The sequence below is a fragment of the Arvicanthis niloticus genome, chromosome 13 (genome assembly GCF_011762505.2).
Source record: "Arvicanthis niloticus isolate mArvNil1 chromosome 13, mArvNil1.pat.X, whole genome shotgun sequence".
In the NCBI taxonomy this organism is placed as follows: Eukaryota; Metazoa; Chordata; class Mammalia; order Rodentia; family Muridae; genus Arvicanthis; species Arvicanthis niloticus.
In genome coordinates this window covers 77,260,758-77,272,402 of record NC_047670.1, presented here as the reverse complement: position 1 = coordinate 77,272,402, position 11,645 = coordinate 77,260,758, and the positions used below count along the sequence as shown (strand labels likewise).

Below are 11,645 nucleotides of genomic sequence, written 5' to 3'. Positions count from 1 at the left end.
CATGTATCTCCAACGAGCCCAGATGTATGGAAGCTGGTTTACCCATTATTTTATATTTTACTCTGTAAAAGCTTTGTTAAAATAATAAAAAGTGCATTGTGATTTGTATAGTGTATCTATCTACCATCTATGTATCTCTGTGTCTACCTAAGTAATTCTAAAAGAGAGAAAAATTTAGAAACTTGCCTAAAATAGCTCAAATTGATTATCATGTGACATAGTAAAACTGTGTTGAGTTTGAAGGTTAAAAGCACCTCTCAAGAGTTAAAATGACATTCAAAATAATTATTATAGCGTGGGTTCTGCTGGTTGTACAAGAAGATAGGGGTTCTGGGGTCTCTGTCTAGAGCTCTGTAGCATTTACAGTTTCCTATCTGTACCGGGCTGTGCACCTCAGAGGCTTCATGAAAAGGAATGTGCAAAAATGTGAAAGGACAACACAATTACACTAACAACATATTTTAACATATTGTTTCTATTTTAGAAAATGGTCATTTTCCATTAAAAGTTTGTTGGATATAAATATTATTTTAGAAAGATACAATCTACCCTAATAATATGCTCCTTGAATTTTTTTTTTTTTTGATGCAGGGTTTCTTTGTGTAGCCCAGGCTGTCCTGGAACTCACACTGTAGACCAGGCTAGCCTAGACCTCAGAGATCTGCCTGCCTTTGCCTACAAGTGCTAGGATTAAAGGCATGTTCCACCACCGCCTTAAAATTCACACACACACACACACACACACACACACACACAATTTATTATAGATGGTCTCTTGTAGCCCAAGCTGACCTCAAATTCACTATGAAGGAGGCATTGACCTTGAACTCCTAATTCGTCTGCCTCCACCTCTTAAATGCTGGGTCTCCAGGTATGTACTACCACATCTGTTTTATGTGGTGCTAGGAATTGAATCCGAGGTCTCATACACTCTATCAGAACTGAGCTACATACCCAGCCTGAATGTCTAATCATTTATATTATTATGCCAATATGCCAAATATTGAGAACCACCAGGCCAATGAAGATGAGAACCTATCAAGGCAGCAAAGCCCAAGCTCCTCTGGTTCTTACCATTGCCTCACCATGGTTTCTTACCTAACTCTCATTTTAGCGACCACACTCTTTATCCATCACAAGCAATTAAGTGGAACAGTTCTGAGCATCCAGTCAGAGGTCAGGCAAATTCAAGTAGATTCTGGGTCTTTCCAGTGAAGCACATTCTTGACCTCCTGGAGCTTGTTTGCCACCCCTTCCCCCCTGTCTCTCTGATACAGTTTTTCTACATAGCCTTGGCTTTCCTGGAAATCACTATGTAAACCAGTCTGACCTGGACACAGAGATCTGACTGCCTCTGCCATCCAAGTACTGAGACAAAAGGTATGCGCCACTAAGCCCAGGTATGTGCCACCAAGCCCAGTGTCAACATCTCTTTTGTCAAATGGAAATGTAATAACTTTCTTACCATGTTAAGGCTTAAACGAGACAGTGAATCTAATCCACTGCCTAGCTCATAGCAAGTTCTTGTTAACAGGAATAACAGATAACACTCCTGAACACTTACAATATGCTAAGTATAAATCCAAATGTTTCTCAAACATTAATCCGTTGATCTGTACAATGCCCTATGAAGACAGCTAACAGTCCTAGCACATACGAACATGGTTCTTGCTGAGTTGTAGTGGTGATTGTTTTTAAGGTGTGACCCAGAGGTGTAATGTGTAGATTGGAGGACTAAATAAGCATTTGTGGGTTTTTATTTAATTTTAACATTGAAATAAATGAGATAGGTAAGGATTCTGACCTTCTAGATAGTCTTTTGACTCCTGCCTCCTTCCTCTTAGCCACCCCAGATGTAAGGAGTCAAGTTAAACTCAAAAGCTGAGTCCTTAAGCCATATGGTCCACAGCATACCCATAGCCCAAGCCTGTGGTACCAGAAACATTAGTGGTAAGTGAAAGAATTTATTTCCTAAGTGCCTGGTTTAGATGTTATTCTGTGTCATTCATAGCTTCTGCACATACAGACATACGCTGCCTTCAGCAAAGTTACCTACCCATATTATGTTCATATTATGAACACAGACATAAGCATATTTTGGGTTTTGCATGCATGTATCATATTTGAAGCTGTACCTGTACGTAAATATGTATGCTGGGAGAAAGAACTATGGGATAATTAATCAGACAAGATTCTTTCCACTGTCATCCCTCCAGAACAGCAAAGGCACTTTTGCCATCAAGGTCTATCATGTGTGTATCTCTCTCTCTCTCTCTCTCTCTCTCTCTCTCTCTCTCTCTCTCTCTCTCTCTCTCTGTGTGTGTGTGTGTGTGTGTGTGTGTATGTATGTATGTGTTGGTAGATAGTTCAGCTGCCTTTGTCACCATGGAAACTGAGGGATTAAACCACTGGGAACACAAATCTGAGGCTCTTGACCAACTGCTGCTCTTCTAGGATAAAGGAGACAAGCCCCCTTAGGACAGAGCTGAAAGGAGGGCAAGGAGAAAAGTTACTCTTTCCCATTAGGCATTAAGATTAAGGACCTCAGTATTATTCTATTTAGGTACCCTGGGGCTATAAAGTTGATTTTGCTAGAAGCAGATCTGTCCAGCAGAGCTCAACTTTCATCTAAGTTATATGTCCTATACACAAGTAAATTGACCAAGAGAGGAGAGGCTGACTATTGTCCACCTATCTAGGGCTATTATGATCTTCTCCAAACTTCTGAAATCAGAAAGATCTCCTCAGAGGATGCATGCAGGTAGAAGGCTGTAAAGGAGTCATTTTAAAATACTTTTCCCCCCTAGAAGACAGAGAAGAGAGGCCCAGCAATGTGCAGACTACAGAGAATGCCTTGGCTTCTTCACTTTAGATTGGAGGATTCTGAATGAGACTGGAGACCTTCTAATTGTTAAGAAAATTACTTTGCAGCAAAGAGAAGGGTTGAAGAGGAAGTAATTAGAAGAATTGTGATTTGAAAAAAGGCAGGAGAAATGCATGGCCAGGTAGAGAGGTTAGAAAGTCCATGTCCAGTCTAAGGTTAAAATGAGGAGTGCCATGGCTGAGCTCACAAAAACCCAGCAGAAAACAGTACAGTGTCTAATAATCCAGGGCCAAGCCTTTCCATTCAGGATTCCTAGTTTTTAAATTTAAGTTAATAAATAATTGTCCCAGTACATGAAGGACTGGGTCCTGACAACCAAGACTTAAACTGTACACTCTCAGGACCCTCTCTCTAACTGGGAGAATGAAGGGGGCACAAGTTCTGGCCTCAGATATCTGGATGGTGATGTATCAGAGCCTTTTGTAACTGCTTGAGGTGGAGGGCGGAAGAGAGGAGTATGGGGGAGGGGCAGACAGGAACAGATGCTTCCAGATCTGAAGAAACAATTTGGGGAGGAGGGTGGAGAGGATCAAACAGAAGAAGAGGAGGGGGAGGGAGAAAAGGGAGAAGAACAAAGGTATAGTGGAGATTGGAGGCTCTGCCTTGGGAGAGATAAAGGGGAATCTGGTGAGATTGCTGAGCCAACATCTGCCCTGCTATAAACCTTGTTCTCTTTGCTGCTGGCCCAGGGACCACTCTAGAGTGGTCAGATCCGGTCTGAGGAGGCCAGGCTTACAGGCCTATCCAGGAACCTTTGAACCTTAGCTGTCCCTCCAAAACTGTCACCTTTTGGCTCTTCTTCCTCTGCTTTTACAGTTGGGGGCAGGGTTCCTAGGAGGGAAGCTGGGATTGGTGATTATCTCAGAGGGTTACTGCAGGAAAAGAGAAGGGTAAAAATGCAGGGAAAGTGCAGAAGGCTGTAGACATGACAGTCAAGAAAAGACAAGAGCTGGAGGCAGTCACATTCCAAAATGGTTTGAAACTCTCTGAGACTGAGCCCCAGCCCCAGCCCCCAGCCCCTAGGGAGGTTCACAGGTGAGATGATGACAATCCCACTACACCTGAGCCAGGTGCAGCACACAATAACAAGACTCAAGCTGGGGCTCTCCCAAAGGAGCTGGGTTCATTCCTCCAGCTAGAACCCAAACCCCAATCTGTAATCTTAACTTCCTAAAATCTGCTTCATCTGAGTGGAAAGACTCAACATGTATAAACTTACAGATACATTATTGCCCAAAAAAGCAGAGTCATGCTAAGAGCTTGGCTATTACCATAGTGGGGAGGCACCACCCCAACAAGAACAAACCTGTTTGGGGGACTTCTAAGTGACTCACCTTCCAGTCCCTTATCAACAGTCCCTTAAGAACGCTTCTCTTTTTAATAAAAGGCCAAATCCTAACCTGGCATAGAGACAAAGGCCATAGCACCCAGGCAGCTACCTCTTGCAAGTAGGGCTTTCTGGCCTGCAGTTCTGATGATGGTTGGTATGATGGCCTGTGATCTTTCTGGCTGCCCTTTGAGGAGCTCAAATGAGCTCTTCCGCCCTCTCCATACCCTCAGAAATCTCCAAAGGGTCGTATTTCCTGCGGGCTAACTCGGAGAAAACTCATTTCTAAAGAAAAAAAAAAAGAAATCTCCTTATTTGGTTAAGTGGCATGTTGGTCGAGGAGTAACTCAGAGTCTGCTTAATTTTCCGATGAGGTAGCGGGTAGGCTGGGAACGAGGTGTGATGGGGAAAGAACGGAGATTGGGATCCGCAGGGCGAGACCCCAGGCTTCAGGAGTTCACCGCATAGTGAACCCGCTCAGCGCGCCCCGCACCCCGCGCTTTTCACCAGGAGCCCTATTGTCCGTAGCCAGAGCTCTCGGGGGTCGTGACCTAGGTGAAGACAGTCCTCGGAGCGGACTAGAGCCCAAAGCAGCCCTTGCCCCGCAAGCCCCTATTTCCCCATTTCTTGGTCCTGAGACCCCGCCCTCTGGCAGTCCCCAGAAAAGAGCTGCCCTCTCTTGCCAACCTCAAGTGAAACAGTCGCTTTTTTTGCCAGATTCTTTTGCGCGGGGCTTCCCAGGCAGCCAGAGGTTGGGAGCGAGGTCTGGATGGTTGCTTGGCAGTGCCCACACACTCTGTCTCAGCGTGTCTGCACCCCCATCACCATCACCACCGAATTCAAATATACTTCTTTCTCCCAGTTTCTAAACTTGGGCTGGGAAAAGAGGGAGTCCGAACAAGGAAGTGAGCCATGATGACACTGCCTCCCCATCGCCCTTTCCCCTGGGGCAGGAGAAGCAGGTCCCCAGGGACTACAAATTGGGGGCTCCAGCAGTAGTTGAGGGACATTTAAAATGAACCTTCCCTTTTATTGGACTCTGTAACTCTCTCTCTCCCTCCCTGATCAGCTTCCCCCTCCCTGCCTTCCTTCAGAATCTTTCTCTGGGCCTGGTGGGAAGGAAAGCCGCTGCGGCCTTTCTCAGTTTGCATGGATGTGTGCTCCTCTGGATCCTGTGTGGTAAAAAAATAATGCAGAACTAATACCAAAGAAAGCAGGGTGAGATGGTGTGAGGGGTAAGGTTGGCCTGAGAAATAAAGAGAGAATAGTCTCTCCCCACCCCGTGCCCCCTCATCACCCCGATGCCTTGGGAAGCCTATGGCCAAAATCTCCTTTCCTTTTTGGACTTAGCTTCTGCCAGCTTTCCAACCTCCAAAGGAAATGGCACTCCCTGAGAGACAGGTTGTAAGGTATGTAAGGCTTCAACTCTGTAGTTCAAATAGTACATCTCACCATTTTTAATTCTCAAGAGGCATACCCCCAAATTGCCACACACCACAAAGGGGAAAAAAGATTCAAATAGGGTTAGAGATGCCAGGTGCAGAACAAGCACTCTGAGAGGGCTAGTCAGTTCTGTGAGGAGCTTGGTCAGAGGCAAAGACATTTTTTTTCCCACCTAAATTCTGCAAATGTTTATTTTGGGCTTCTGCCCATCCAGATAAATCAAGCTAACAGATTAGGAGGTTCATAAAATGGTATTCTTAGGTAATGACATCCAGAGAGGCAATAAATATTCCATCTGCTTTGGTGGCCGCTAGAGTTAGAGAATCCTCCATCTCTTTTACCAAGCCTCTGAAGAGGCGTCTAGGAAAGGAGGCATTTTAATTTGAATTAGCTGTCCAAAGATGGGGTGCAAGATAAAAGCCGAGGAAAGCCTGGAGATGTGACTTTGTAAATACAGCACCATGCTACCCCAGAACCTGGCAAAAAGCCGAGAAAAGAATTGAAGTGCCCAGCATACTGCTCCTCCTTGTCATGGTGCTCTCTTAAGAGCCTTTTCTGGGTTAGTCCTGAATCTTAGGTAAACAGAGAGTACCCTGACCCACGCTTTGGCAAACCTCTTGCACACCACACACACACACACACACACACACACACACACACACACACACACACACACACACATTGGATTTCAATATGCAAGCCCACAGAAGAAAACTGAAACATTCAGAACTATAGGAAACAAACTGCAGGAGATCCTCAGAGAAACAAAGTGGCCCAGGCCTTTCCTCTACCTAGCCTTACTTCCTCCACTCACTCTTATTTTTTGAGCTGTTTTCTCACAACCCTCCATGTGTGGACTCCCACTTCCTCCAAGCAAACCATCTTACATTTGATTTCCCGCCCTCTCAAACAACTGGAGTTGAAATAAAAAAAAAAAAAATTAGTGAAAGACAGACTTTAGACTTGTGCTCTTTACCCCAGAGAAGGCTGAGTGCTAGCTACTTACACGGTGAAGGGATTTGGGGCTTATGGGGATCTCCCGGTGCTTGGAAAGAAGGCCCTTGGAAGGTTGTTGTCTCCTAGTTCACAGGTCTTCGGTTTACTTGGCCATTGAAGGTGATACAATGCTGGACTAGCAGGCATTCACACGCGTTCCTCTCCCATGAATCTGGGCAAGAAATCCCCAGTCTTACAAAAGCTGGGGCATCCTATCTGGAGGCCAGGGCCTGAGCAAGGACTAGGCTTCGGAGGGTGGAAGGTGGGGGTGGGGGAGAGGTCAGAGGCTCTGCAGAATATAAAGGCAATGGGAGAGAAAATGCTGTGTCCTTCCCGTGAACCTGGGCTGAGTCCTCCCCCCAACTCCCCAGCCTTTCCCCACTGCTTTACTCAACTTAAATAAAAGCCTTGCCCTCCACTTCCCAGTGAGGCCAGGGAAGCATCAGGAGCATTGAAATCAGGACTGCTAGAGCTTGGGGCCCAGGCCCAGGTTAGCCCCATGTTTCACCCCTGCCCAGCTAAACTGAAGGCTTTCTGGGTGGCCAGGGCTCAGGCACAGGAAAGCTTTGGAGAAAGAAGAGATTCCTGGGGGGTCAGAGGCCCAACTCTTCAAAAACCCTAGTGTAAAAAAAAATATAACTTTGCTACATTTGTCAAGAATGTATGAATTTGGGTACCTTCCCCTCTTTCCAAAGGAGAAGGGCAGAGACCTTAAATGACTATGCAGGTCACAAAAAGAACAAAAAACAGAAGCCTGTAAAGAAAGGGAAATAAACATCCCAGCCCTTACAAGCTGTTTTCCCTAAGTTCTGGAGTGTCCCTTCAGAAAGAGCCAGGAGAAACTTCAGAAATAACAAGCAGCGATGTCTCTCTTCTACAACTCTGCAAAGCTCAAAGCTAGGCAACAACAGTGGGTCTGAAGATACTCCCACTCCTTGCCATCTCACCGTTCCAGGTTCAGAAAGACACCCTGAGTATCCCTCAGACCTTCCTTCTCTCCTTTCAGACACAATTAGCAACACCCTGTCACTACCACCTCAAGCCCAAAGGCAGCAGCCTCAAGATGATTGGGGATAAGGTCAGATCAGGTCCTTAATTCGATTGATTACATAAAATAACTCCAGATAATTGTTGCCTCTGCTTCCTCACACTGTAAACAGCATGTTTTGCTGTCTCCTGGGTATTATTGAGGGAGGAGAAAGTGGACCTCAGGGACTAAGCGGACCCCCACCCTACCCCCTACACAACACAGTGCCAAACTCCAGAGACACACACAGACTCTGCTCCAAGAATTAGTCATCAAGTAGTTCAAGAGAAAAGAAAATTAAAACATATCAAATAGATTTTCACAATTTGGTGTCTCCTCTGCTGTTGATTCTTACTCTGGGATTTAAAGAAGAGGAAGATAATCCAGATTGCCTCTCCCTCTCCCTCTCCCACTCCTGAGTGCCCTCCATCCAGAAGTTTAGATGAACAGCCTAGGGGAAAGCTCCCAACTGCTCTCCTCACCTTGCCCTAACCAAAAAAAAAAAAAAAAAAAAAAAAAAATTAGCTTAGGACCTGGTCTCTAGGACCAGCTGGGATCCTTTGGGTTGAGTTAGTCTTTAGTTTTTGTCTTTGTTTTTGTTTTTCCTGGTGGTAAACCTCCCCATCCTCAAGAAAATTCTATGTATCTTAGAACCACAGAGCCTTGCTCAGTCTGTGCCCAAGCTTTGCCAAGACCTAGGAGGTTATAGATAGAGCATAGTCCTTGATTCTTTAACACTTCCTCCTTAACACCTGGCAGATCATGATCAAAAGTTCCAGGAAAACATAAAAGTTCTTCCTTTGCCAGCTGTAGCAGACATCAGTCTTTGAGGGCCTATCCATGCAAGAGACCTCACAGGCCTCTGGCCTCCACTTTACCTTTTCCCCCAAGGCTAAGCAAACAAATACACCATCCTGGCAGGTCACCTTGCAGCTTCAGAATCACCAGCTCTAAACTCTTCATCCCTTTAGCCTAACTGAAGAAGGAACATCTTCCTCAAGGTTTTACCCCAAGAAGTCCTGAAAGAGGAAAACTTTTCCTTCCCTTTCTAGTCTGCAGATTTGGCAAGCCTAAAGGACAGAGAGGGGGGATATGTAAAAGAAGGGACTGAGTCTAAGGAAAAGTGAGGACCCCCACCCCACATTCAGCTTCACTGTAAGGTCTGATTTTCCTGAGAAGTCAGAGATGGGACATTTGCATCCTCCACCGTCTGCCACATCCCTTACCCCAGACCCCCTTTCAATAGGCACTGAACACCTGAAGTCAAGTGTTAACCTTTGTGTGTTTGTTCAGTGTAAACTTAGGCAACTATAGAGGTGAGGTGTCACCAGGCCAGGAGGAGAGGGATTAAAAAGAAACCATCAGACACTGACGTAAAACTAATTCACAGCCACTGGTTTATTATTGATCACGGGGCATTTCACATCAACACTAAAATTCTTTATTGCAAGTTTTACAATAATCAAGTAAATTCAGTCCAAAAACACAACAACCACGATGAGGGTAGGGGAGCATCTACCTATAGACTGCCTCTCTGAACTGAAAGTTCATTTTTATTTTCTTTTGGCTCCTCAAACTGAACAGCTCCCAGAGGCTCTCCAGATGCATTCAGCTTTTGTCCTCCCCCGTCCTCCCACCCCCCCACAAGAATACAAAAGAACTTCATAGCTTTGTTCTCCTTAAAATGACTTCCCCCCTCACTAACCTCCCCTGGTGCATTTTCAATGCAAAAGGCCTAAGGAAAGAGGGGGAGAAAGAAGGAGGAGAGAGGATGAGAATCCACTTACAAATCTCCCTTTCCTTTTTCTTTTCCTCATTTCCCCTGAAATTCACCCAAACCAGACCATCACACCTTGCAATATATAATTTTTGCAGCTTTTTTTCTTAAAAAATAAATACCCCCCCAATGGCCTTAAAAAGCAAAGCAAAGCAAAACAAAACAACAAAAAATAAAACCCAGCAGGTACCATGCTAAGACAACACCACATGCTTAAAGGGGTCCTTAACAGCGAAGGGAAAGGGGCAAGGGGCTTGTTTGTTTATCTGTTTTGTCTGTTTGGAACTGACAAGGGAGGAGGCAGGAGGAAGAGAGAAAAAAACAACCAAAAATATATATATATTAAATTCTATAAATAAGAGTCAATTTGTGTGTGAGGGGGCACGGAGCACAGGGTGGGGGCAGGGGTTTAAGTTATGTCTTATAACCTGGTGATGTCCTCTGCTCGTTGCTGCTCCGGCGGCGTGGCGCTCTGGGAGTGGTCTTCAGAAGTGCCGGGGGTGGCTGCCGAGAGGGTGCTGGGCGCAGCGCCGGCCGGGGGCGCTGACCTCACTTTGGTGTTGGGGAGTCGGTGGTCCTTCTTCCATTTCATGCGACGGTTTTGGAACCAGATTTTGATCTGCCTCTCAGAGAGGCACAGCGAGTGGGCGATCTCGATCCTTCTCCTTCGGGTCAGGTAGCGGTTGTAATGAAACTCTTTCTCTAATTCCAGGACCTGCTGCCGGGTGTAGGCTGTCCTCGAGCGCTTGGGCTCCCCTCCGTTATAATTGGGGTTCACTGGGGGAGGGGGAGGGGAAGCAAATAGTGGGGTTCAGAGGCAGCAGGCTCCCTGCCCCCACCCTCACCCCATCCTCAGCTTTGAGGAACAGGAGAGAGTGGTGGAAATAAAGTCATCAAGGTAAATGGGTTATAAAGAAGTTGAAGGAAGCTAGAGACTTTGTAGTGTAATAAGAGGGGAATCCTCATTGTAACGACACTGAATTATTTATGCGCCCTTAGAAAGCGAGCATAGTTTTCACACATACATAACAGATCGTAGCACATGGCTCGGACTGCCCAGAGTAGCTAAGCCATAAAATTTATGGGGGATGTAATTACCCATTCTCGCTCGTAAATCCAGTTCAATTGTGCTAACCCAGAGTCGCTCCTGGAGAGAGAGGGGGAAGGAGAGAAAGGAGGACGGGGCCAGAGGGGGCCAGGGAGGGTGGGGAGCGCCGGGGAAGGGAGGGGGCAAAAAGCAAAGTTGCCTACCCGTGCTAACGTGAATTTTTTTCATCCAAGGGTAGACTATGGGCTGCTTGCTGGCGGCGCTGGAGGGATGGTCAGGGGCTGGCTGGCTGCAGGCTGGCGGGGCTGGGGACGGGGAGGCAGAGGCGCCTGAGAGAGGCGCCGGCTCGCAGAGCGGCTGCGATTTCTCAGGGTGGTGGTGGCCCGCCTGGGCCGGCCCGTGGGCTCGCGAATTGCCGGGCCCCTGGAGACTGGTGCAGCTATACTGACGCTCAGGGTAGCTAGGGCGCGGAGGCGGTGGTGGGTACAGCTCCTGGTGGTGATGCTGGAATCCCGATTCCCTGGTCCGGCCGTAATATTCCGGACTGTGTTCAGGGATGTAGCTATTTTGCGAATATTCTTCGCATGGAGGAAATTTCGGATCGATGTAGTTAGAGTCCATCAAATACGAGCTCATGATCATTAATTTCTGGAGTGGAAAATAATTTTTCTCGCTTTGTCGTTTTTCTGCTCCATAAAGCCCTCCTACTAGCTAGCGACCCTGTAAAGTTACTTTCACCATGTGACTCCGCCGGCCAATCACACCGAGCAACCCAGTCCCCGGATAAGGAACCGAATCGCTTTATTCAAAATGTATCCAATTTTTTGTGTGTGTGGTGGTGGTGCTGCTGCTGGGGGGTGGGGTGGGGGATGGCTGGCAGAAGCTGGGGTGCTCACCATTGCACACCCCACCAGACTGACAATCCTCCCTTGCAAAAAATGGGTGGCTCCCAGCTCGACTCCAATGTCTGGGCATTGGGGACTGTCGGGAGGCTGTGATTCAGCCCCCGCCCAGAGTCTCCTCTCCGGCCTCCAGTGTGCCCTGTGGGCCTCGGCTCCAGTGCCTTTCCAGTGGTCTCCATTATGGCAATCGTGTTGCAGTCTGTGTAGGTCACAGGGCAGCGCCCCTCTTTCGCAGGAAGAG

At 46.8% G+C, this 11,645-nt stretch overlaps 1 protein-coding gene across 1 annotated transcript; it reads right to left on the bottom strand.

Annotated features, from left to right (window-relative positions):
* Positions 1-9,051: 9,051 nt before the first annotated feature.
* Positions 9,052-11,144, bottom strand: Hoxc4 (homeobox C4). Its single transcript, XM_034516908.2, has 2 exons — positions 10,706-11,144; positions 9,052-10,231 (listed from the first exon to the last, which is right to left on the bottom strand). Exons 1-2 carry the CDS (start codon positions 11,142-11,144, stop codon positions 9,876-9,878), a joined length of 795 nt encoding a protein of 264 aa, XP_034372799.1. The 3' UTR covers positions 9,052-9,875.
* Between the last annotated feature and the right edge of the window lie 501 nt (positions 11,145-11,645).

What these genes read in the sequence shown, in the direction of transcription:
- Hoxc4 (XM_034516908.2), bottom strand. Translation starts at nt 11,144, where the DNA reads ATGATCATGAGCTCGTATTTGATGGACTCTAACTACATCGATCCGAAA. An exon ending in AAAAATTCACGTTAGCACGG is followed by an intron (nt 10,232 to 10,705) that starts GTAGGCAACTTT and finishes CCCCTCCCCCAG; the next exon opens with TGAACCCCAATTATAACGGA.